We start from the raw sequence: 24224 nt of genomic DNA on the forward strand, positions 1-24224 counted from the left end.
ATTTGGTATTGATACGTATTAATATTATGCGAGGGTTTGCCCGGAACGGCTAGCGGGACATGGGGATCTCGTGCACAGCACCGCGCCATTGCGGTGTCGCGCACCCTGCTGCGCGTGCGCCGCGGCGAGCTGTGCTCCTCTCAGAGGCCCGGGTGCATTGACTGAGACTCGCTGACGCCGCGGTTCCTCCGCGTCGGAATTTTGGTTCGCGCTCGGATATGACGGCGGGTACATACCGGTCTCTGTGGTTTTCCGCCATTCTAGAGAGGGGGCGTTGCCTCGCGGACATACCTCCCGCAACGTCATAATCCTCGCGCGTCGGATACGGGAAGCTTCGAGCAGGCACGCTGTTGCGGCTCGGACCCGGCGTCTTCTCGCGGGGGATCACGGTGAGTGTCGGTTCAGAGGGCCTTCGTGCGCTCCTTGTCCATGGGGATGCCTCTCCTGCGCGACGGGCTCGCGCGCGTCTGGCACAAGTACGCCCCCGAGGACTGAAGCACTCGCCTCAGCTCGCCTCGGACGCCTGTCGGAGGAAGACCGCCCAGCGCGTCCAAGGTTCGCATCTCCATGGGCCTGGCGGTGACAGCATATCACCCTGGCCAAGCGTCCCCCGTGGGCTTAGAGCGTGCGACCATGGGGAGGCGGTGCGCACTCGCTGATTCTGCGTTACCGCCACTCTATTCGAATTGGCTTCGTCAATTACACTGATAGCGTCCCCGTGCGGCGCTGCTCACCTCTGTGCTGCACCCGCCGGAGGCCCAACCATGGCCCGTCTCGCGCTCGCCGGCGACTAGCCATGGTGCCAGGCGACCGTTGCCGAGTCCCCGACTGTCGCCATGCAGCACACGTCGTGGGACTGCCTTCCCCCGAAAGGACCTTCTTTCTTCCGCGCGCATCTGTCAGCTGTGGCGGGAACGTGGTGAAATGCCGCACCCGATTTGAACATAGATGTATTCTGGTGGTGGTTCTGGTTTGATATGCTACCGGAGAATGCGTCCGGGTAGACGGTCGTAGTATGGCACTGCGCCGGGGACGTGCGCCCAGTACTAGTGCGGAAGGAGAAGGACGAATGTTTCCTCGATTCCTTGGAATTGATATTTCTGATACCCCAGTACCTGTCTTGTGGGGCCCTGGGTGGAGATGTGGTCGGAGATAATCATGAAGAAGGGAAGGAGGCAGGTGTGTCCGCTTACCGACAACCGCACGAAGCATCGTGCAGGGATATGGAACCCTCAGGGTACACTGGAGTTTCGCATGCGCCTACTTACATACGTCAGGAATGCATCACGCTCCGAGCTCTGCAGCAGGATGGTCAAGATGAGAAGATTGGGTGACGCGCCCGGCATCGCTGCAACACGCTTCCCCCGCCCGTTACGCACTCGAAGACACTCGCGATCGGGAGATGGGACCACACGAGCGCTGAAATGCTGGACCGCAGGGCCATTTGTGTGTCCTGCCCATTTTCGATATCATCTTGGAAGGTTGTTGTCTGGGACGGCATGAACGCCGGAGCGGAGTTGGAGGCACCAGCGACAAGGTGCAAGACGTCTGTTGTCGCAATCTGTTCGCCGTACATGGAAGGCTCGGAGCGAGCTCCGTGGGTCCGTGTTTCAGCGGCATCGGGCGCCGATACCATCCATCATCCCCGCCCGATGTACAGTCCAGGGACTCATCGACTACGCGCTTGCGGGTCGGAGTAGCTCGAGCGTGCTTGTTCTCGGATCGACTTTGCACGGATCCAGACAGCACCGCCTTCTACGACCTCGTTCGGGATATCCATAAGTGACATCTTGTACTGTACGCTCTGAATTTGAGACAAACACGTACGGATGTTTTATAACCTCCGGCTTGACCGCCCCCACCTTCGGAAATTAGCTGTCAGCTGGAGGCTTGTGGCATTGTGCCTGAGACACGCCCAGGACATGGCCGGACAGGTCACCGCCATGCTAGTACTGTCTCGCCCGTGCTTCGCCTATACACCCAACAGGTACCAGCCGCGACGTTCTACCGTAACGCAAGGTACGCTCGCCATGACCACGTTCCTTGGCATTGGTTCTATGCCACGTACACGCAGCTTTTGAGAGGACTGAATAACGTGCGCCGGCTGCGATTCAGTCGGTCCGAGGTGGAGATTTCAGGCGGGTAAGCGAGTTTTCGTTCGGCTCCTGCCAGCTGACAACGGGAAAGCGTTGCTAGTGGCAATGTGGCATGGTTCAGCGTGCGGCGCCCGTTTAGGAAGTCGTTGTAGAAGCGGCCAGCGAGTAGGTTGGGATCACCGCAGCTTGTTGAACAAAGCAGGCTGCAATCTGTATGATCTGTGTGAGTTCTTGAATGGCATTCAGGCTCTTGTAATTACCTCGGAGCGACCACCAGTACTGTGGCGTCGCGCGTTGTGAGCGGTGGACATCTCTCGGCGGAGTCAGAACGGTTGATCTGAGTTCCGGAGTAGTGGAAGTTGTTTCATTACCTGTGAGCTATGAATTCAGAACCAAGGTCAATTGAGAGGACTTGGTAGAGCCGCTCTCAGAGGATGATCGGTCCCAGAAAGGCAATTCACGTGTCATGAGCTTGACTGGGCGCTTGCTGTACAGAATCCGGTGGCCGAGATCACGCGCGAACAAGTCCAGCTTGCGGTGCTGCTTGCCTTCGTCTCTCATCTCGTCGTGCTCAGGCCCCCTGGCTGCACACAATGTCTCTTCCTATGCTGGTGAACGGTGCGGAATGCGGCCCATCCAATCCGCTGCAAGGCCTCTCGAAGCGGTTTGACCAAGACCGCGGCATACAGCAAGTACGCCGGCATCTATATGTGTCATACGACTATCGCTGAAGAATCTTTTGTGGTGCAGGATCAGTTTGGAGCAGGGCGGGCTGGGTCTTCGAAAGAGGTGCGTCTGTCCCCGATATCGCGTCAAACACTGGGGTTCACCCGTGTGGCGACGACAGGTATTCCGGAGTCAATACCCTTTCTCACCTGGCGTGAACCAAGATGCAGCAAGATTCTTCTCCTCTGCGGCCTCCCCACCTCCTGCTCTGGCCTCCCCTGCCGCATTTGATCTTTCCGCATTGCACCGTAGTCTGCCCGTGGCGCATTCACAATCACCGGTTCCTGTGCAAAGTCCCATTGAATCCCCGCCCCTGCAAGCGGGTCCGGCCGCATGGTCTACAGACTTTCTCTTGCAGAAGCCTGGTCCGTCGGCATCTATGTCGGCTACAGGCGGCGCACAGCGACAAGCCACGCCAATGGCTGTCGAGCAGAATATGTCTCCAGCGCCGCAACAGGTATCAAATACCTATATGCCTGGTATGTCCCATTCGTTAGCTCCGATGACCCGTCCACTAGCACTGTGGACATCATATACGCTCCCCAAACCCTCTGTGCCGGATATCTCGGCAGTGACAGACAACACCTGCCGAACTATTTGCTCGACATCGCCTTGCTGGTTAGTTTGCCGCGCCGGTGGCATGATACTGCGCACTCTTGATTCAAACTCCTTTGAATTCGGAGGCAGAACGGCTACCGCGGATGATATTGCAAATATTGTCTACAATCGTACCGCGATTCCAAATGCGACGATTCAGAGGGAGATGATCTTAGCTGGCTACGGATGGTCATCATCCTGTATTAATTGGAAATGGCTGACTGACATCATATCGCAGGTCTGTCATGGAGTTCTTCGGTAGGCATGAGTGCGGCCCAATTCGCTCCGATGGCCGGGGTACAGGGTGGGTTCGCCCAAGTCAAGCCTCAGATTGATGGTAGGTCGAAGCCCTTGCGTGCGTACGCTGACCTGTGCTCACCTCATCCGCTCTGAATGTAGCTGCCATATGGGACCAAGAATTCCGGTCACAAGAGCTCTCTTTGAACTCAGCGGCGAGCGGACCCGCCCTTCCCATGGAAGCCGAAACAGTCACCGAGGCTCCTTCGCGGGCGCAGCAGCCCCACGATGCGGACGAGCTGGCCCGCACTGCGGCCCTGCTCATCGACACCGTGCAGAACGAGACAAACCCAAAGTTCAAGAACAGCGCGTTCATGAGCCTCATGCGCCAGTTACGTGATGGCGAGGTCACTGTCGAGGGGAATGATATGGTCCAGCGGTCTGAGGCCTCCGGCGGCGTCCAGTCTCACGCCGACGCGAAAGGCAAAGGGCGCGCAGTGGACATTTCGCCGCCAGCCGTGACCAGAATGCAGCTGCCCACGCTCCAGCGGCCTGTCACCGCCACGTCCGCCGCGTCAACGTCGCTTGCAACGGAACAAACCTCCGACGAGGTCGGAGAGGTTCGCCAGGAGGACCCCAACGACGCCTATTTCCGCCAGGAGAACGAGGACTACATCAGGATGCAGAAGGATATCGTGAGTGGCCGAGCAACGCCGCAGTCCCACTTTTCCTCACAACAGGCGGAGTGGGACAACTTGCAGCGGGACTGGGAGGCGTTCGAAGCAACCTCGCACGGCTTGCAACCGCTATCGAATTATCAATTCCAGGTGAATAACCCCTATCTCAATGGGGAAGCGTCTCGCACGAGACACCACACCGCACACGCGGGCATGACTGATGCGCTCTATGAGGTACGTTGCCCGATGCCCGATGCCAAGGCACCATCGTCTCCCTCCGCAGATGCCCAGATGCTGATGCTGATGTCCCGATTGTGGCGGTAGAGTGTGCTCGAGATGGAGGCCGCTGTGCAGCGGGATCCCACAAACGCAGCGCGTTGGTACGAACTTGGCGTCAAACAGCAAGAGAACGAACGCGAACAGAAGGCTGTACAGGCCCTTCGGCGCGCCCTCGAACTCGATCCCACCCATCTGGCCGCCTGGCTCGCGCTCGCGATCTCGCATACCAACGAAGGGAACCGCTCAGGCGCATACAGCGCGATCCGAGAGTGGGTGGAACGTAACAAGCGGTACTCCGCGGCCGTGGCGCAATTCCGCGCGCTGAACCCTGAGTCCGAGGATGCGAGGTCGAGCGAGAGGCTGCAGAACATGATGCAGTGCTTGATGAGCATCGTGCGCGAGCATGCTGGCGGCGAGATCGATGCAGACATCCAGATCGCGTTAGCTGTGCTGCTCAACACGAATGAGGTGCGTAGGACCCCGGAGGCATGCTGCTTCGGCGTGGCCCCGCCTGTGCGGCCGAAGCTGATTGCTGTTAAACCTTGTCAGGACTACACGAAGGCCCGGGATTGCTTCACCACAGCGCTTGCTGTGCGCCCGGATGTGAGTCCTAGCATCATACTGGTGCTATCCTTAACTCATCGGGTGCTTTTGACCTGAAATAGGATTCGTTGCTCTACAATCGAGTCGGTGCTACACTGGCCAACAGCGGGCATCCTGAGGAAGCTCTCCAGTACTACTACACTGCTCTGGAACTCAACCCTGGCTACATTCGAGCAAGGTACATCTCTGACATCGGGGTAAAATTCCTCGGGATGCGCAGCGCGCTTACCTTCGTTCTCATAGGTTCAACTTGGGCATATCGTGCACGAATCTTCGAGTAAGTCCTCAGCGCTACTCCATCACCAGCGTTGTTCTCATGGTTGTTGACTGATTCTCCCCGAAATAGCGATACGACGAGGCTGCGCAGCACATCCTTGATGCGCTGATTCTGCAAGCCGGCGACAGCGTCCACGATCCCAGCGGGAACGAAGATACCCGGGGTGTCACTTCGCATGCGTTGTGGGATAGCCTGAAGACGTGTTGCTTGCACATGCAGCGGCTTGACCTGGCGACTCTCTGCGACCATCGCGATTTGGACGGTATGGCCAACCTTCTATGCCCTCCTTGAGACCGTCCTAATTCAATGCCCTCCTATATCAGCGTTCCGCCTGAACTTTCAGATGATGTGATTGGATGGTTTGACTGCTTTGTACTGACTACTGCTACCGGGCAGCCGGGTGCCTGGGGGCAAATGTATTACTGCGTTGCTTTCGTTCCGCTAACCTACGAAGCGGGTCTACTTTGCGATGTGTGTCTTCTCGCCGACCGCCCCAGCGCTCGGACTTGGTCGTCTCGTCAAGAAGTTGTGCGGGCCGCGGGCTGCGGGCCGGCCCGGCGGTATGTATGGCGCTCTAGACTGAGCCTCAGCCAGAGTCCAGAGCGATGCTCCCCGCTCTCTTATTCCGAGCTGCGTATGAGCCACCGGGGGCCGCCTCAAACGTCTGGAGTGCTGGCGACGGCCGTCCTCGTTGGCTCTGGAGCACTTCCGCGGACATTCTTCGCGGATTCTTGCTCGTCCTGCGGGTCCTCTTCCAATCCTAGCGTGCATCCATGCCAGCGTAGCTGCTGGCTGGACTGGCCCGCCTCGACTCGACTCCTCTGACTGAGAAACAGGTCTTCTCGTTCTAGCTCTATTTTCTAAGTGGGTATAAAGCATGGGGGGCGCGACGACGACAAGGTCTCCTCAACATCGCCCCATCCAGCGAACACACCACATCCACAACAGCTAGACATCTGTGCAGCTCCTGTCTCTTGAAACTGACATCGCCCAACATGCCGTCTTCACCCGTCATCTGGCTCCGCGATGGTGCCGAGTATCCCCAGATTGGCATGGGCACCTGGAAGCACAACGGCGAGAAAGCATCCGAGGCCATCTACACCGGACTGAAGAACGGCTATAGGCTCATTGATGGCGCCTGCGGTACGTGCTCCCCTCAGTTAAAACGCTCGACGGTGCTGACTGCCCGATGTTGGACACAGACTACGGAAACGAGAAGGAGTGCGGTGAGGGCCTCCGACGCGCGATCGTCCACGACGTCGTGACGCGTGACGAGGTATGGGTCGTGTCAAAGCTGTGGAACACGTTCCACCGCAAGGAGCACGTCAAGGAGGCAGTTATGCGCTCACTCCATGATTGGGGAGTATCCTACTTCGATCTCTACTACGTGCACTTCCGTGAGTCGCATGTTTCATCTCTTAACGCGCGCGATGGTGACCACTGAAACGTCGGACCGTAGCGATCTCGCTTCAGTACGTCTCGCCTGAGGAGCGGTACCCGCCCGGCTGGTGGGTCGACGGCAAGAGCAAGGTTCAGCACGATCCTGTTCCGTTCAGGGAGACATGGGAGGCGCTGGAGGCGCTGGTCGACCTCGGATTCATCAAGCACCTCGGTGTCTCGAACATGTGTAGTGCGATGCTCATGGATCTTATGAGCTACGCTCGCATCAAGCCGTCGGTCCTACAAATCGGTACGTATTCCCGGAGGTTTGGTCATACGACTCATCGCTTATAATCTATTTCCAGAAATCCACCCGTACAACGTGCAGGAACGCGCGGTGCAGTATGCCCGCTCGCAAGGCTTGGCTGTGACCGCATATTCATCCTTCGGGCCCCTCGGCTTCCGTGAGCTGAATACCCCCAAGTCCCTGCATTCCCAGCCCCTCTTCACGCACCCAATGATCACCACTATCGCCGAGGCGCACGGCGCTACCCCTGCCCAGATTGTGCTTAGGTGGGCGACGCAGCGCGGGCTCTGCATCATCCCGAAGAGCGATACTGTGGAGCAGCTGCACGAGAACCTGGAAAGCGTGAAGATAAAGCTCACCGAGGAGGAGATGAATGCTATCTCTGGGTTGAACCTTGGCTTGAGGTTCAACGATCCTGCTGACGTGAGTCCATCGCTATCAAGTTTCATCGCGCGAGATGACAACTTATGAAATTCGGTTTCCACAGGACTTCGAAGGCTGCCACATCTTCTCGTGAAAAGTCCGAAAACAACTGGCTGACGCATACCCTCTCCATTCCCTGCTCTCCTTGCCTGTGAAGTATATCGGCTGACCTGACTGTTTGTTGTAATACCACCTAATTGGACACTACACCCGGGTTCTTGTGCTGTAGTCAGTGCATGTCGGCGCCCTTTCTGTAATAATATATGTTGACCAAATACGAAGTCGCCGTTGGAACTAGTGCGAAGATGACATGCCAACCTCTGGCGCTGACCTCTCTTGTGCGTAACACCTCATGACATGTTGTCGATTTGATGAGTTGTGTAGATTTCCACAGCGATCCTCGCAGAAAGTTATCTACCTCACTTCGGACTATGTTAACGACCGACCGACGAATTTGACTTCTTCGACGTCAGCATGGACGCTTCGCCACACATCAATATCAAGAGTATGGATATCATCGCACCTGGCCAATTGCAGTTGGACCTGAGCACTGCGGTCAACACACTGCTATTGTGCGTGGATCATTTGCGGGGTATCACCACGGCGAATCCCAAGTGACGAATGGTCACCACGCTTGCCGCGATCATCATGATGGTCCACATGTACAGCCACACGTCACCAACCACAACTTAGCGAGCTCTCGTTGGCACATGAGCTATTGAACTAGCATACGTACGGTATGTCTTCTCAACATTCAAAAGGAATCTGACCACCGCTAACTAGTAACGATGCAAATCCGTACGTTGAACTTGCTGTCGAAGTCGGCATTTGCCCGACGCAGTCATCATGGAAGTATGGTGGTATATGCTGATCTCCAGGTGAGGACTGTTTGAGTTGCAAGATACGCAGAACGATTCGCAGATATGGTTTGCGCTGGGTAGTAGGCTGCGTCGGATTCAATTGCACTTAACAATCTACTTCTCAACATTCTAGGAGCGGAATACATGAGCTTGCAAATCACAGACGCGACGATCCTTCGTGCACCATACGCATCCAGAACTTCTTGTTCCAGATATCCAAGACGTCTGATCACAGTAACCTACAGAACATCAAATTCAGATCCTGCCCTGATCACCAGGTCGGAATGTACTGCATCGTCCCGTGCGTATGGCATGTTAGGTTGCTGCGAACTCGGAGACAGGAAGGGTATAAAGGGCAGATAGACAGCAACTTGTCTGCTCAGCAGCACTCGCCACTCCAGCTCTCAAGGTAAGACCGGCATAACTCTGCATTCAAACGCTCATAATACTCCGAGACTGACTTGGTTTGGAATATTCAGTCGTATCGCGACCACTCGGAGTCGTGCCCATTTACGCCACCTTCACGCCACCCCGGCTCCGGACACAGTACTTACCTCACGCTGTGCACGACCCGGACGATCACTGACTACTATCGACGCCGACAGATGCAGCTCACTACCCTTCTCACCACATTCGCGGCCGCTGCCGCCCTTGTCGTGGCAGCCCCCTCGCCCCTCCTTACCTATCCCGACGACTGGGCCCAGACTTTCTACGCGAGCAGCGATTGCTCGGGCACACCCATCCAGGTCGTCGTTGACTCCCCCAAGAACGGATGCACGCACCTCCCCACCACAGCATACTCGGCCACCTCTATCGGCGACGGCTGCTGCGGCGCGTACCTCTATTCCTCCAGTGACGGAAACTGTCTGGCTGGGGGTGCGACTGATGCCATGTACGGGAATGTATCTTGCACGTCATACCCTGCTGGTGTGGTGCAGGTAACCCCTGTGTGCTGCTAGACGGGCAACTTCGTCTAGGATGCGCGCCGGGGCTATATCATGTGTTGCACTTGTTGTTGTTGTACTGTTCTATGTATCTTCTGGAAGATAGGCGTATCTGTTTCTCAGATAGCAAGGATGTCATAGTCATGGAATTTAGAATCTTAGCTCCAACCCGGGATACTGGCGCGAGCTCTCTCAGCTGTCATAAGCCTCCACGCACTGGTGACGATTATGGGTGGAAACAGCGCTGGACTGAATGACATACATGATCATATTGAGGGATACAGCGGTCTCCGTACAGGCAAAACGCATCATTCCTCATTCCCCAGGCACTGGCACAATATCCATGTTAGCGCAGTCGATAGGTGAGCGTAATTCCTCATACTGACCTGGTGGCCTATCGATAATATCCTCGCTCAGGTACCACGCCTCTAGCCAACAATACTTGTCAGGAACGCCCGCAACAGTAGCACCGGCTGACCACTGACTGTCTCCTGTCAACGTCTTCTCGTTGTATGTCTGACCATCCCCGAGCCAGTAGAGTCTGTTCGGGACATGGTCCAATCGCGAGTACTCGAAATCCTCCCACCGCGGGTGCTGAAGGGCGCGCACTGCGTGCAAGCTTGACCCTGTTCATACCAGTCATAACACTGTCAACCTCTATGCGTGACCATAGTAGGTGGTGCGCATACCGGGCCATAATCCGACCACCCTTCCCTCTTCTTTGCCGCACTTGTACCACGAGCGACACTTATCACTATAGACGGTCTGAGGGAAGGAGATTGATCTGGTCAGTCGCTTTTGAGAGGCACCACAATCTGTTACTCACTTGAGGGAAATAGCTCTGCGTGACATGGTGAGTGCCTCGATTTGGATGAAGAGGTAAGCAACAGTGCTGTAGGCGTACCTCAATGTACTGATCAAAGTCTCGGACGGCATCCGCCTTGACTTCCATACTCTTCAAGCGTTCGCGCTGCATCTTCACGGCCGCCTGGACAGCGTAACCAACAGAGGCCTCGAGGATAGGCATGAGAAGCCCGGCACCGATGATAGAGTTCGGGCCAAGCGCCATGAACATGTTCGGGAACTCGTCGACGCACATCGACAAGTAGGAGCTCGGGTATTGCTTCCACTTCTCATTGAGGTCAACGCTGTTCCGCCCAATGATCGTGAACGGAAGTTGCCAGGAGGTGTCATACCCTAACTCCGCCCGTTAGGCCTTATACAACCGGAAACTCCAGCGACATACCAGTCGCGCAGAGAATGATATTTAGTTCCTGGTGTTGTCCATCTTCTGTCGCAATGCCAGACTCCGTAAATTGTTTGATTGGGCTTGTCACGAAGTCCGTCTGTTCCTCATCAGCAACGGCTCACGCTAGATACAGCGGGAAACTGACGTTATCTGCGCACAATGCCTTGAGATATCCCGGACCGGGGGTTAGCCGTCTGCAAGACACGGGGAAGACGGGTATCACTGCGACCCAACGGTAGGAGTCGAGTCATGCATGGACGAGAAGCGATGGTTTAGACGAACGTTTTTCTGCAATCCATGGCTTTTGCGCAAGCTCCGTCTCCATCTTCTTCTGGAACAGGTTCTGTAACTCGATCGATAATTTGCTGCCTCGCAGGGTATAGGAGTTCATCGACTGAAGAAGCAAGTTCGTCAGACCAAGGGGACGCCAAGACTAACACGCACTACATACATTCATCAAGTTATCCATTGTGCGCCTGAAACGCCAGAAATATTCAGGATCGGTCTTGAATCGCTCGATCTCCTCTGAGGTCAACACGACTGCACTACCGCGTCAGACTCGGCCACTCGCAGATGAACACAAGTACTGACGTTCGTTCTCCTCGGCGACTGTCTGTCGCCCCAAGAGTTCAGATACTGTGTCGCTTGCAAAAGGGACCGCAATCCAAGTCTGGCCCCGCACATAGTTCACCAGCTTCGAGACCTTCGAATGCACGGCAGCCACCGTCTGAATCGCACTTGATCCCTAATGTTGCGTTACACGGGATGTAGCCCGACGGAGACAGCGTGACGGCACTCACCGACCCGATGACTCCAACGCGCTTGCTCTTCCATGTCTCGGAGACCTGCTCCCAGCTTCCCCCCTCTGGGTCAAATTGTGCCGTATGGTACAGCTCACCCTTGAAGTCCTTCCTTCCAGCGATGTCGGGCCAATTCCACCTGCTGATAGCCCCAAATGCTGTCATGAGGACATCTGCGACGTCTTCGAACTCTTCGACTTCGTCGTCTCCTTTGGACCTACGGACGCGGACGCGCCACTTACAGGCGGCTTCGTCGTACTGCGCGTGGACGACCTCGTGTCTAAGCTTGATGTAGCGCATGAGTTTGTACTTATCCACGACGTCCTGGAGATGCTGCTGAATTTCGTGTCCAGGGGCATAGAAGCAGGACCAGTCGCGCTGGATGGCGGCAAGTTAGGCTAGATTCACCACATGCGCGAGTTGGACATGCCTTGTCCTCGAACGAGAACTGGTACTGTGGCGGTATCAAGTTATCATAACGCTGAGAGCGAATATGAACACGCACGCAATGAGCCGGGACATCGCACGCGACGCCACTGTTGCGAAGGATGCGAGAAGTTGGTGAGCAGCCTGGTCCCATCACGCGACAGCATACACTCACGGGTAGCGGTTGTTGTACCATGTCCCGCCTACCCCGGCACTTTTCTCGTATATGGCCAGTTCGACATTCGGAATCTTCTGCGGAAATCTGACAACTCTTCAATCAGTGTGGTAGCACAGATGAGTAGCTGAGCAACAGTACCTGATTCCCGCCAGTATGCCGCTGAAGCCTGCTCCGATAACAATGACCTTGATGGGTCTATACTCATCAACCGCGAAGTCTCCAAGCTTGATCTTGGTCGGGATATCTTCAGGCGGTGCCGGCTCAGCAGGGCGAGGGCGATACTGTTTACTACCCATGGCGGACTGCAACTCCGGGTATGTGGGGTCAGTATCTCCGCCAAGGCTCCTGCCCAACGCATTATAACGGAGTAGCCTGGGACGAACCTTCTCCTCCATGCCATGGCTCGGCAATTTACGTGTATAGATAGAACATGATGTCCTTTCGCGGAGCAATCGTGTTCCTCATGGGTCTGAGACCCAGCTTGGTGGCGAGACTAATGTGTAGTCGGAAGGACGAGAAGTCGAGCCGCAATTTCCAGATGCAGGGCTCTCAAAACCGTGTTCAGTGTGTCATTAAAGTATCAATGACACTGAGCTGTCAACAACAATGCATAGTGAGTGCGCTTGGTCCCAGACCACGGCGTGCCGATGCGTACTTCTGCGGAGTCAGGGAGCTTCTCCTAACAGCTTCCCCGCATCACCCGTGAGTTCGTTGGCATTCCTGGGAGCCTGAAGAGGATCTGCTGACTCGCAGTGACTGATAGAGTGAGACATGAGCATCGTACACGAGCTTAAAGCCCAGTATCGTCTGGCCATAGCGTCGAGTCGAATTCGAAACGCTTTAGTTAAGGATGAGGGCATGGGGCACGGCAGAAGAGTATGGCCGAATCGTCGGCTCTGCCTCTGGACCAGAACGCGGCCGTGCCAGTGTGAGCCCCACGACGAGCCAACCGGAGGCTCCATGCGCGTGGAGGCCTTCGAATTATCAAGACACGGTCGTGAGAGTGTCAACCGACTTGCGGTTAGTGCGCTACCTTCGTGTTGGACGTTTGAACCTTGAACTTCTGAGGATATGTAAATGGCAGCGCACCTCAGCATGGTACAATGAGCGGTATTGTATACCGAAAAGTGGGCATCAAGGCGAAGGAAAGAGGACAGATCTAGAGACGTACCCTATCGGCCGTTAGCGCTTGCACAGCCGAGGATCCGGGTCCGACCGGGCTACTTGGCTGCCGCTTACACGAAACGCGAGAACCGCGACTAAGACCGCAACGGCCGCGCCGACGTCGCAAGCATTGGGGGGAGCGGGATGATACCTCGGATGGGCTTGGAAGCCAGAGGGACGGAGAAAAGAGCCCGGCGTGAACTGATGATTGATTCGATATTGAAGATACAAGGGGTGTGATGCATAGTGATGAGGCCACAAGCCAGTTGGGGATGCAAGACATAATGGGCCCACACATAGGACATCATTATATGCCAGCAGCGAGTTCGCAGGGATACGCCCAGCCACCAGGGCAAGCAGACTCGTCGTGTCGGCTCCTCAGCGCGTGCTCTGCAAAATCTTCATCTCATCCTATGCAAGATGATATGGATTAATACACGCAAAAATGCCTCGCTGGCGGACTACTAGTACTACCTACCCGTAGAACATGATAAGCCGCAGTCAGCTGGCCGTTCACGACCTGGAGCTCTTCGACCTTCTCTCGCGCACTGCGTTCGTTCGCCCGACACGTCTCAAGTTCCATCATGTACGACGAGACCTCCGTCTTCAGTCGGTGCTAGAAGAAGGTCATCAACAACCATCTATGCGGACACACAAGGACCGGCTGGCGCGATGAATACTCACGTATTTGTCGAGCAACTCTTGGACGCCATTCGCCCGGGCCAGCCTCGCATACGCCGAAGCGCGCTTCTCGCAAGTCTTCTCGAGCTCCTTCACCCTAGAAAAGAGGCCGGTAGCCTTGGACTCGAGGATTGTGCACGCGGCCCTCCAACTAGCGAGCTGACTGCCCAGCTCCTCGATCTGGCCATGGAGGCGAGCCCACTCTTCCCTGTGGTGGTTGACGGTGGTCTGGAGTTGCTCGCGTTCGCGTTTGTGCTTGTCGGCCTGGTGCACGAGCGAGTGGTTCGCACGGGAGAGAATCTGGAAGAGGGGATGTATGGCGATGGAGCCCTCAGGGATGAGAGCAGGGGTGCCGTTGACCTCGGCGACATGTTTGGTGTACCACTCCAGCTGTAGTTGCAAGAGGGGTTTGATTCTTCGCTGATACGTTGCAAGCGATGGCTAGACGCACTTTCGTGTTCGCTGCCTTCAGCGCTGCATCCTTCTCCACCATACGTTCTTGCATGTCGCGCATCTCCTTGCCCGTGGAGACGAGCTCCCTGTCCTTCGCCCTGATGGTGCTGTCCTTGTACGCAAGCGCCCTGTCCTTCCTTCTGATGGTCCTGCCATCTTCCTCGAGCATCTTGTCCTTGGCGGTGAGCTCTCCCTTGAGCTGTGTCGCGCGGGTCCGCAGAGCATCGAGGTCCTTCAAGAGCTGCACGATGTCGATACCGAGGACATGGTTGGCGGCGCTCTTCGTCGCTGTTTGAATGAGGATGGCAAGGCTACCAGCGATCTTGGAAGCCTGCGAAACAAAGTCCGTTAGTGGCTGACATGCGGTAGCACAGATGAGAACCTCACTTTGACTCGGGTGAGTAGTGCACGATGAACCCGCCTAAACGACGACTTCAACGCAGAACGGTCCACGAAGAAGAATAGAGCAAAGACGAAGACAACCTGGACGAATGGTGCGAGAGGACTGGAGGATGGGTAAACGCAGGCGAGCGTGGAGAGGATGTGGAATGACATCCGTCTGTCTAACTGAACTGCGCCGAAGAGACCCTGCCGATGCCGGATGCACCAACCACGGATGTTGGCCAGTACCAGGGAGGCGAGCTTGCTCATAGCTACTTTGCGCGTCGACAGACGTTGATAGTTGACAATCTTGCCGAGTAGACGAATGATCGCGTTGACTGTTGTATAGACCAACACAACCAAAGCAAGGACCGCGACGACCATGGCGATATTAGCGACGACCGGGGTAAGTTTGCCTAACGCTAAGCATCTCTGGCCAACGTCGGGCCAGAGGCACCGCAGGTAAGTGAGAACGACGTTGTATGTCGTCATCGTCGACAAGCTGAAGTACGGGGACACGATGATAAGAGGGCTTGATTGAAGAGGGCGAGCTGATGACCAGGGAGGACGGGTGACTAGCGTCGTGAGCCAGAGAGGACGAGGATGGTTGATCCGGCTTGCCTGCGGAGCCGAAACCTCGATTGTGCTCACTTTCCATTCTCGGCCTCAAAGGGAGACACGTACCACTCTGCCGACGCCGTCAGTGGCGAGGGCTCCTGGTTATAATTTGCCATCGCAAGTACAGTGTGTGTGATGGATAGGAATGCACCGCAGACCAGCTGGGGAGACAAGGAATGACTATGAGTAGACTGTGGGGTATGAAGGTGCATATATGCGCGGGTGTTAGTTGCGGGTCCTTGGCGGGCAGCTCTGAGGACGCTGCAGCTGCCGCTGCGGGTAACATGAACGATCGACACCATTGACAAAAACGCATGTCGTACCAGTTCATTCACAACGTCCCCAAACAATTTCACTGCCCGCTCATGTTTGACGATGCGCTCGAGCCTCCGCTTTTCCTCCTCGAGTTTCTGCCTCTCCTCATCCATCCTCCGGTCCTCCGCGTCCTCAGCCTCCCGCTTCCTCTTCTCCGCGAGTTTCTGCCGGTCCTTCTGCTTCCTGGCCGCGATGAATTTCCGTAGGGCCTTGTTCTTCTCCCCAATCCGCCTGAGGGACTCCACGTGCCTAACGCTGAGGGGATAGTCGGTTACTGCGATTGCATAGGCGACCACCTTCCGCGACACGCCAGCATTGGCAAGCGTATGCACGATCTACGGACGAAGGCATATGTCAAAACCACAAGTAGGCGGAGCCGTGAGGAGGTGAGTACCTGAATAGAAGCCTTGACGCGTGTTTTCTTCGCCTTCGCCCTGGCGCGCAGGTGGTTTGCCACAAAGGACGCAGCGAATGGATAGGACGAAATGCCGAGCGCGAGCAACGCGTACGCCATGGGAGACAAGCCAGGAAGGAGAGCACGCAGACGAATGGACGAGGAAAAGGAGAAGGCGGATGCTTGCAGAGAGCGGAACAAGGAGCTCGGGCTCGGGGCCATGGTCGGTGTCGACGACGATGCGCAGGGGTGGGTATATGCGCAGGTGAGGGAACGGCAGCAGACAGCACGCTGTATGCGCGATTCTGAGTGGACGTTCCCTCGAATGACAGCGACGGGGCTCGATCGTGCTCACCTGCCAAATCGGATCGGTCGCGCTTCGCAAGCAGATGCACAGCTCGGACCCCCCGTGTGTAAGTGCTACGCCAGTTCAACGTTTTATCCTTGACTTGACCTCTAAAAGATTACAATCTGAACCCATGACGAGACGGACCCGAGACAGTGTGCAGGCGTAAACATCACGGGAAACAAACATGGAACAGGCGGAGACATCATCTGCGAGAGCTCCGAGCGGACGTCAATTCGCCCTGAATGGAGATTGTTAGTACCCAGAGAAAAGGGTTCTCGCAGCCATACATACTTGCAGCGTGTAGTTGTCCATAACCAAACGGCCGTTCGTGGCTTGCAGTTGGTCGGCGTTCTCCCTCGCACCGCGTTCGTTCGCGCGGCATCTCTCCAACTCCATCCGATGCGCAGCGACCGCAATCTTGAGGCTCGCCTGCGTCAAGGCAGTCATATGCTGAGCAACCGAAGTCAGAGCAGATTGCGCGACTCACGTTCTCCGCCATCACGTCCTCGACACCACGGTCCCGCGCCAGCTTTGCGTACTCTTCCGTCTGCCGCTCTCCGGACATAGTCAGCTCCGCGACCTCGGACTTCAGCTTGGTGTTGAAATAGGTAAGATGCGTATGCGCAGCGGCAATTTGTGCGTTTTCCTTCGTAAGGTGCTCGCATTGGGCCCTGAGCGAATTGACCCGGAGCGAGAGTCCCTGATTCATAAGCTGGATGTTCTGGTATGCCGGGTGTGACGCAAGCTTATTGGCCGGGATGGCCTGGATGAACAGCGAGTCGACGTTTGCCGGGGTAAGGGGTGGTGGGCTCACAAGCTGAGCGGTCTTGACATTAGCCATCTGCTGCTCGAACTTTTTCGCCTAATGACTCCGAGGGTCAGCGCTCAGCCCCGGGTGCTCAGCTGCGATGGTGAGCATGGCGCACCTTGGCCAAAGCAAGTTCCCGAAGCAGCTTGTCTCGCGCCATGTGCTCCTGTAGCCGTCCAATCTCAACGGCCGTGGTCGCTAGCGTGTTGCTCTGGGCGGCAATCGTCTCTTTGAGCTCCTGTATGCGGGTGGTTCGAGCCTTCTGAGTTTGCAGAAGGTCATGACCAAGTAGATACTTGATAACGATCGCGACGACAGTCTGAACTGGTGCACAGAGGCCGACGGGGGCATTGGCACCCTTATGATTCGATGAGAGTCAGTCATCCACCTGGACATCGTGCGTACAGCAAAGGACTCACCTTCGTCTTCAATAGCAACAACCAACACAATAAAATGAACATTGAAGTGGCTAACGCAAGCTTGGCGTAGAAGTGGACAAGGGCCGGTAGTGAGACGGTGACCGCAGTGGCGGAGTCTTGCCGTAATACCCATGTCGGAAGAGTACGAGGGCTACTCACGTTACACGTAGACATCGTAACGGGAGGAGTGAGCGGAAGCAGAAGAAGTTACGGACATCCGGGCGCATGCTGACTATGGGGGAGGCGGCTGGCGATGCTGGACCATAGGGGCTGACGGATGACACAAACTTCGCGTTGCTTACTGTTCTGGTGTGCTAGCTGCAGGAGAATGCACACTCACAACAGGGTCCCACATTCTGACTTCTTCAAGCAGCTACATTGTCATGCACCAACACTCAGCGGCCGCATTGCGGGCTCTCGCTCGTCGTCAGTGACGTTGGCACGCGTTTGGAATGATCTATGCTAGACCATGGACGACTTGCATGACTGTTCGCCGGTCAAAGAGTCTCCAATTTGAGATAGCATATAAATAAAATACTATCAAAGTCACTTTAGGAACAGCGCATGGATAGCAAAGAGCACCACGCACCATGTCATACTCGAGCAATCCCTCAGCTCTCCGGGTATCAAGCTGAAAGGACACACCTACCAAAACGTGGACGCTCTAGATCTCCTGGCTTTTCTCCAATGAACTCAATCGGTCCGAGAGTACTCCGATCACTGTCCAAGTCCTTGGTTGGCGGTATGTGTTGTGCATGTCTGCGGCAGAGAGATAGTATGGTTCCTTTCAGGAAGCCCGCATAATGCAAAGATGGTAGACGCCCATAAACGTTAAACTGGCGGAGAAGCGCCCCCTCACTACACCTCTCTCGCCGACGTCCATCTTGCACACCTCATACCTCTTGTCTGCCGCGTGGACGCCATGGACAAGACCAAATCGAGGCTTGCAGCCTTCTTCGACAATGACGATGAGGAGACCTCATTCCCAGTGCGACGGACTCGAGCCTTCTTCCCGCTGCACGCCCCCACTCACCGATTGTTTCTTGATTCTCCGTGACTTAGCAAAAGGAGGTAGACGACCACAAGCGGGCCGTGTACACCCAGGGTACAATCCGCAAGTCCAAGCGCGAGAAGGAAAAGGAGGCCGCGGAGGCGAAGCGCAAGGAGGAAGAGGAGAACGCCGCCAAGGCGTATGCGGAGTTTCTTGATGCGTTCCAGGGCGAGGGCGCCGACAGGAAGAAGGGCGCGTCGACGTTCGTGAAGGCGGGGCAGAGCTCAAGCCCGGCGTATGCTCCTGTTGCTAAGAAGGCGGACATGTCCCGGGCGTTTGAAGACCATTCGATGGTGCGTTCTAGTTTGCCTATAGGTGGTTGTGCTCCAACCTGTTTGTGGCATGGCGTAACAGAGGCCTCCGTCTCCCCCTTTGGCACCCCCTAAGCCGAAGGGCAAACGCGCTATGGACAGTTTCTTGGAGGAGATTAAACGGTAAGCCATACTGCCTTGTTCTTACAGGGCTGAATGCGGTCTGATCATGCCTCGACCAGAGAGCAAGCCGACCGAGAAGCTAGGCTCTCACGACATGGTGCGTGTATCCACGTGCAGTCTTCAACACTGTCTCATATCCTTCATCCAGTCGGCCATGGGCGATCGGTTACCTCTATGGCAGGTAAGTACGAGTCTTCCTCGGCTACCTTACCAGATACCCACAGTACAACCGCAGCATACGAAGGCCAGAGTGGTAGCAAGGACCGAGGGGATCCAGAGGTTCGTTGTTACTTCTGCTACTGCGAATGAACTTGTGCTGACCCACATGCAGACTTCCAACGTGTTCGTGGCAAACCTCCCACCTCACGTGAATGAGCAAGCACTAGGCAACTTCTTCGCTCGTGCAGGACCCGTCGGATCCGTGAGTCCTTACTCACTCAATCCCAAGTCATCGTTTGACTGTGCATCTTCAGGTCAAAATCATGTGGCCGCGTGGCGATGCCTCACATGGCCCTGGTGCTGACATGACAGCAACCAGGAGGAACAAGAACGCAGGATTGAGTGGTTTCGTCTCCTTCATGAAACGTCGAGACGCCGAGGCTGCCCTCCGCGAGTTCGACGGCTACGACTGGGGAGGGTCCATTCTCCGGGTAGGATGGAGCAAAGCCGTGCCCATCGCCGCGAAGCCTATGTATGGTGAGTGTAACCCGTGTTCATCACCATTCGTGCAATCCCTTACCGTCCATCAGTTGCAAAGAGGACGTCCCGATCAAGGTCGGCGTCGAGGTCAAGGTCACCTCGCAGAGACAGCCATGGCAACCACGATCGCTCGTACTCACTCTCTCGATCGCGTTCCAGGGATCGGGACCAAGACTATAACCGCTCTCGCGACCGCCATCCTTCGCGCCGTTCGCCCAGCCGGTCGTATACTCCCAGCCGCTCTCTCTCCCGTTCTCCCTCGCGTCGACGCCAATCGCGCCGCTACAGTGATAGTCGTTCGCCACGTCGACGCAGGTCTCGCAGTCCAGTGCCGCAAGTGTTGGACGATGACGAGGTCACAGAACAGTTCATGAGGACTGTAGCATCTGAAGTCAGAGGACACGATGAGGAGTATGAGAAGACTCTACAGGAACGAGAGAGGTCGAACCCGAAGTATGCGTTTTTGTTCAGGGATGTGAGTGTTCACGTCAGAATAAATCCTACTTCAGACCTTTGACAGTTCTATAGCACCGACGACATCGATACTATCGCCAACTGGTGGATAGAAGGGATCCATTGGAACTAGAGTTTGATGACGACGTGCGTTACTCAGCAGGCCTTGCATGATGGCTACTGCTGACCCAACGACCACACAGGGCTACAACTCCATCTACTCCACGGACTCAGCAGAAGAGTCCGAACGTGAGCACGGCCGCAAGCACGAGCTTGGAAAGCTCGCTCGTCGGCGATTCGAAGCAATGCTGCGTGCGTTGTCGGGCCGACGGGGTGAAATGGCGCGGTGCATGACATTCAGCCTCGAACACGCTGAGGCGGCTGCGGAGGTGAGTCCTCGTGTCTCCATCTTCTGTCATGCAACTAACCTGGCTCCTAGGTTGCGGATATCATCATCGCTTCGCTCGTGGTGGATGGCACCCCCGTGCCCCGCAAGGTCGCCCGCCTTCACCTCATCTGCGACATCCTGCACAACTCTGCGGCCCCGTTACCCATGGCGTGGAAGTTCCGGCAGGAGTTCCAAGCGCGCCTCGGGCTCGTCTTCGACCACCTGTCAACAATCTACCATTCCTTCCCCGGCCGCATCACGGCCGAGACGTTCAAGAAGCAGATAACCGCGGTCGTCGACATCTGGGAGGACTGGATCGTCTTCCCTCCCGAGTACACCTCTGAGCTCCGTGCGCGTCTCGAAGGGGCCACACTCAAGGAAGAGGCTGCCCCGACGGAGCAGCCAACGGCAGAATTTAAAGAGACTGCCCCGGCATTCACTTCGAAGTTCAAGACCAGTGCGTTCCGGCCTGCAGAAACGTCGGAGCCCACGGAGGAGCCTAAGCAGGCAGACGACGGAGAACCCATGGATGAGGGCAGCGACGTCGATGGGGACCCGCTTGACGTGGACGTGGATGGGGCTCCCATGGAGGACGTAGATGGGGATCCTATCGAGGACGTTGACGGGGATCCCATGGACGACGTCGATGGAGACCCTATTAGCGAGGATGTCGACGGTGCACCAATTGCAGCTGTCGATGTCGACGGAGAGCCGATGGATGACGTTGACGGAGATCCCGTTCCAGTGTAATTCACTGATATGTTTGTTTTCTTGGGGTTTTCTTGCATAGGCTGTGCTTTGTACTGCTAGATCTATAGCTATCGCGCTCCATTGGCTCTCATTCCTAGGCTCAGTAGGCTGCAGTACGAAACATTCATCGTGGCCGATAGCTGGAAGAATGTGGATCTGACTGCGTTACGTGTTGCTTCTTGAGTGGTCTGAAATACCTCTTGGGTGTGGGAGTCTGGGCTAGGATTTTCTTGCTCCGTCGCTGGGCTGGATGTTTGGGGTCAATCGAATATACAGGTAGACTAGTGCAAGACACTGTTGTCACTGGCAGAAGTAGATGCTGCTACTACATGATCCGCCTATCACACAGTAAGAACTTAATCCGCTCCATCACACCATCGCACTCCAAGGGAGAGCATGCCATGACAAAAAGCACAAGTACGTTGGAGTCGCTGGGACAGTTGAAGTAGATCTGAAAAAGAAGATATGACAGTGACGAGATTCGAACTCGCGCGGGAAACCCATCACGGTTTTGGAACAAGCCTAAACGTGACGCCGTAACCACTTGGCTACACTGCCATGGGTGTTGAGCTAATGTTTTACAATATAACCAGTACCTTGACAATGATAATGGAACGTTATTGCTGTCTATGGTTACAAGTAGGTTGTTCCGTGCAGGTCAGAAGCGAGCAGATGGTATTATGTATGACAGGTCACAGAGCATCGAGGAACATGACCGGAAACAGACCGGGAAGCGACAGATCAGTACGAGAAGGAAACAGTGACCATCGAGCGACGGGATGCGAGAACAGTCACGATGTACGAACTAACTGCGAGTGATACACGACGTCGACGCATGACAATCTTACACCGTCCGTTCGGTGCACAGAGAGGCGAGGAAAGTAGTATACAGAAGCCTACGCGTCGCCATTGATGGCCAGGCTTGCCATGGACGCGTCCAGCGAGGAGTGCTCGCTTCGGCTGGTGCTTGGTCGTGATCTGCTATTGGTTGATTGAGCTTGCTGTACGGCCGGCTGAACGAAAGTGATTACGAACCTCTCGCCGGATTTCTTGCTGCTCTTCCATCCCCAGACTTTGCGCATCCAGTAAGCCATGTCAAGTTCGTGCTGCATGACATTGACAATCCACGGGTGTGCCAACATCTGGCTTGGTGTCGGACGTGACACGGGATCTCGTGTGAGGCTACGCAATCAACATCAGTTGTGCTGCGTCGTGGAACACTGACAGACAAAGATAACTACTCACGTCTTCTTGATGAAATCCTTCATCTCCGTGCTGTACACAATGTCCTCCTCATCCTCGAGTTCGGGGGGCTATCGTGGGAGCACAGCAGGAACGCGGGAGAAGAACATCAACAAACGAAGCTCAGTACACGGTACCGAAGATGGGACACAGCGCGCAAACACCCACCTCATTCTGCACAATGTACATCATGAGCTCGATTGCGGCCAAATCGGTAGGGAACGGGAACCGGTTCGTCACAAGCTCAAGCAACGTAATCCCTGTCGACCATACATCTGATTGGATTTTGTAGTCATTTCCGGACAGGCGTTCCGGCTTGTGACACGATCACGGAAGATGAGCAGGAGCGTCTCGCGCGGCAAAGAGCAGCAGGGGACTCACGGCCATGTACAAGCTTGTCCCGGTGAAGGTCCCAGCAACAGAATTGATCAGCTCGCCAGACACGCCAAAGTCACAGAGCTTGACAACGCCCTCGCGCGTGAGGAGAATGTTCGGCGGCTTGATATCACGGTGGATCGTCTTGCGCGAATGCAAGTAGGCAAGGCCTTGCAGGATCTGCAGTTGAGTACCATGAGAGAGATCAGCACACAACGTGTCCATGCCAAAACCCCGCCGCACATCCCGAATCACATTGACAGCAGTAGCGAAGATGCGCAGAGGACCATGACAGATGTTACGCACCCCTTCTGCGAGCCGCCCGGCGACCTTCTCGCCAACCCTGCCGCCGATCTCCCGCATGCGCTTCCCAACGGACTCGAGAGAGCCGCCCTCGCCGAACTCCATGAGCACCTTGATCTCGCTGCTGCTCGGGCTAATGTACGCGCCGTAGAAGCGGATGATGTTAACGTGCTCCGTGCTCGACATGATCTTGATCTCGCGCAGCAGCTGTTTCATCGGGGCCTCGAGCGTCGTGATCGTCTTGCGCGCCATCACCAGCCCGCTCCGCCGGTCGCGCACCTTGTACACAGCGCCGCCGGCGCCCTCTCCGAGCCGGTCGAGCTCCTCGAGCATATCGTCGGACCACTGGTCGAACTCCGCGACCGATTCTTTCACGTCCTTCAGCGACACCACAGGCGGCGGCCGTGGGCGCGGTGATATGGTCTGGTCTGGACGGATGGTGGGCTCACTGGTGTTGTCAGTTGGCGGCCGTACGGGCACCGGCGATGCCTGTTGTTGGGGGCCGCCTGCATAAAGTTCGAAGGAGGCCCCGCTCTCTGTGTTCAGACTCTTGAAGTCAATCTTTGGTAGAGCAGGTTTCCGCCGGGGAGAAGATCCAGGGATGACAAGGGTGGGCGTAGGTGCCCTAGACACGGTTTGGGCAGGGGCAGGAGGGGAGAGTAGACTGGAGGAGCCATTGGGCTGTTGAATCTGATCTCTAGGGACCGTCTTGCGGATGTTGAGAGGGGCGACCTCGGGGAATGGGTGAGGCGACGCTGAGCGAAGAGAGCGGGGCCCAATGGGCCTAGCAGGGCTGGGGTGCAGCGACTGCATTGTGTCGGACGGTGAGGACGATGGTCGCGGTCTGAAGCTTGCAACGGTACGCCTCCAGGCGCTTGGACGAGCAGC

The 24224-nt window shown here is 56.0% G+C and overlaps 9 protein-coding genes and 1 non-coding gene across 10 annotated transcripts; 4 read left to right on the forward strand and 6 right to left on the reverse strand.

Annotated features, from left to right (window-relative positions):
- The first annotated feature begins 2627 nt into the window (after positions 1-2627).
- On the forward strand, positions 2628-5966 carry L226DRAFT_535753 (TPR-like protein). The gene is made up of 11 exons (XM_067680979.1): positions 2628-2788; positions 2847-2885; positions 2944-3301; positions 3658-3756; positions 3819-4567; positions 4658-5080; positions 5162-5215; positions 5278-5393; positions 5459-5492; positions 5562-5754; positions 5816-5966. Exons 1-11 carry the CDS (start codon positions 2690-2692, stop codon positions 5842-5844), a joined length of 2193 nt encoding a protein of 730 aa, XP_067534869.1. The 5' UTR covers positions 2628-2689; the 3' UTR covers positions 5845-5966.
- Positions 5967-6150: 184 nt separating this feature from the next.
- On the forward strand, positions 6151-7769 carry L226DRAFT_487897 (Aldo/keto reductase). Its single transcript, XM_067677213.1, has 5 exons — positions 6151-6635; positions 6695-6889; positions 6952-7182; positions 7238-7602; positions 7667-7769. Exons 1-5 carry the CDS (start codon positions 6488-6490, stop codon positions 7694-7696), a joined length of 969 nt encoding a protein of 322 aa, XP_067534870.1. The 5' UTR covers positions 6151-6487; the 3' UTR covers positions 7697-7769.
- Positions 7770-9067: 1298 nt separating this feature from the next.
- L226DRAFT_464112 (uncharacterized protein) lies at positions 9068-9421 on the forward strand (the record flags this gene model as incomplete). Its single annotated transcript, XM_067675840.1, has 1 exon — positions 9068-9421. The coding sequence occupies one exon, from the start codon at positions 9068-9070 to the stop codon at positions 9419-9421; it is 354 nt and encodes a 117-aa protein (XP_067534871.1).
- Positions 9422-9721: 300 nt separating this feature from the next.
- On the reverse strand, positions 9722-12355 carry L226DRAFT_546183 (FAD/NAD(P)-binding domain-containing protein; the record flags this gene model as incomplete). Its single annotated transcript, XM_067682406.1, has 15 exons — positions 9722-9834; positions 9892-10032; positions 10096-10171; positions 10233-10247; positions 10311-10603; positions 10653-10752; positions 10801-10877; positions 10938-11049; positions 11107-11195; positions 11247-11400; positions 11456-11833; positions 11886-11909; positions 11961-11991; positions 12057-12143; positions 12198-12355. The coding sequence occupies 15 exons, from the start codon at positions 12353-12355 to the stop codon at positions 9722-9724; spliced, it is 1848 nt and encodes a 615-aa protein (XP_067534872.1).
- Positions 12356-13384: 1029 nt separating this feature from the next.
- On the reverse strand, positions 13385-15420 carry L226DRAFT_613650 (uncharacterized protein). Its single transcript, XM_067686530.1, has 5 exons — positions 14745-15420; positions 14356-14688; positions 13908-14294; positions 13702-13839; positions 13385-13634 (listed from the first exon to the last, which is right to left on the reverse strand). Exons 1-5 carry the CDS (start codon positions 15228-15230, stop codon positions 13602-13604), a joined length of 1377 nt encoding a protein of 458 aa, XP_067534873.1. The 5' UTR covers positions 15231-15420; the 3' UTR covers positions 13385-13601.
- A 161-nt stretch (positions 15421-15581) lies between these two features.
- On the reverse strand, positions 15582-16287 carry L226DRAFT_571740 (uncharacterized protein; the record flags this gene model as incomplete). Its single annotated transcript, XM_067684589.1, has 3 exons — positions 15582-15629; positions 15680-16006; positions 16066-16287. 3 exons carry the CDS (start codon positions 16285-16287, stop codon positions 15582-15584), a joined length of 597 nt encoding a protein of 198 aa, XP_067534874.1.
- Positions 16288-16616: 329 nt separating this feature from the next.
- On the reverse strand, positions 16617-17683 carry L226DRAFT_571741 (uncharacterized protein; the record flags this gene model as incomplete). The annotated part of the gene is made up of 5 exons (XM_067684590.1): positions 16617-16652; positions 16706-16843; positions 16902-17276; positions 17341-17580; positions 17642-17683. The coding sequence occupies 5 exons, from the start codon at positions 17681-17683 to the stop codon at positions 16617-16619; spliced, it is 831 nt and encodes a 276-aa protein (XP_067534875.1).
- An 880-nt stretch (positions 17684-18563) lies between these two features.
- On the forward strand, positions 18564-21758 carry L226DRAFT_553395 (uncharacterized protein; the record flags this gene model as incomplete). The annotated part of the gene is made up of 12 exons (XM_067682924.1): positions 18564-18629; positions 18704-18985; positions 19047-19126; positions 19186-19223; positions 19275-19307; positions 19362-19405; positions 19458-19547; positions 19600-19822; positions 19876-20300; positions 20354-20425; positions 20482-20667; positions 20718-21758. The coding sequence occupies 12 exons, from the start codon at positions 18564-18566 to the stop codon at positions 21414-21416; spliced, it is 2238 nt and encodes a 745-aa protein (XP_067534876.1). The 3' UTR covers positions 21417-21758.
- Positions 21759-21882: 124 nt separating this feature from the next.
- On the reverse strand, positions 21883-21974 carry L226DRAFT_t128. The gene has a single exon. It is a non-coding gene; the product is annotated as a tRNA-Leu (tRNA).
- Positions 21975-22065: 91 nt separating this feature from the next.
- On the reverse strand, positions 22066-24149 carry L226DRAFT_487905 (kinase-like protein; the record flags this gene model as incomplete). The annotated part of the gene is made up of 6 exons (XM_067677214.1): positions 22066-22394; positions 22452-22598; positions 22662-22729; positions 22827-22973; positions 23040-23213; positions 23340-24149. The coding sequence occupies 6 exons, from the start codon at positions 24147-24149 to the stop codon at positions 22313-22315; spliced, it is 1428 nt and encodes a 475-aa protein (XP_067534877.1). The 3' UTR covers positions 22066-22312.
- Between the last annotated feature and the right edge of the window lie 75 nt (positions 24150-24224).

Source organism: Lentinus tigrinus (assembly GCF_003813185.1).
Source record: "Lentinus tigrinus ALCF2SS1-7 unplaced genomic scaffold L226scaffold_14, whole genome shotgun sequence".
Lineage (NCBI taxonomy): Eukaryota > Fungi > Basidiomycota > Agaricomycetes > Polyporales > Polyporaceae > Lentinus > Lentinus tigrinus.

Coding starts and splice junctions, on each gene's coding strand:
- L226DRAFT_613650 (XM_067686530.1), bottom strand. CDS start 15,230: ATGACGACATACAACGTCGTTCTCACTTACCTGCGGTGCCTCTGGCCC. Junction 13,840..13,907: donor AAGAGTTGCTCGACAAATAC/GTGAGTATTCAT, acceptor ACCTTCTTCTAG/CACCGACTGAAGACGGAGGT. Junction 13,635..13,701: donor CGGCTTATCATGTTCTACGG/GTAGGTAGTACT, acceptor CATCTTGCATAG/GATGAGATGAAGATTTTGCA.
- L226DRAFT_535753 (XM_067680979.1), top strand. CDS start 2,690: ATGTCTCTTCCTATGCTGGTGAACGGTGCGGAATGCGGCCCATCCAAT. Junction 2,886..2,943: donor GGGCTGGGTCTTCGAAAGAG/GTGCGTCTGTCC, acceptor TGGCGACGACAG/GTATTCCGGAGTCAATACCC. Junction 3,302..3,657: donor ATCAAATACCTATATGCCTG/GTATGTCCCATT, acceptor ATCATATCGCAG/GTCTGTCATGGAGTTCTTCG.
- L226DRAFT_487897 (XM_067677213.1), top strand. CDS start 6,488: ATGCCGTCTTCACCCGTCATCTGGCTCCGCGATGGTGCCGAGTATCCC. Junction 6,890..6,951: donor TCTCTACTACGTGCACTTCC/GTGAGTCGCATG, acceptor GTCGGACCGTAG/CGATCTCGCTTCAGTACGTC. Junction 7,183..7,237: donor GCCGTCGGTCCTACAAATCG/GTACGTATTCCC, acceptor ATCTATTTCCAG/AAATCCACCCGTACAACGTG.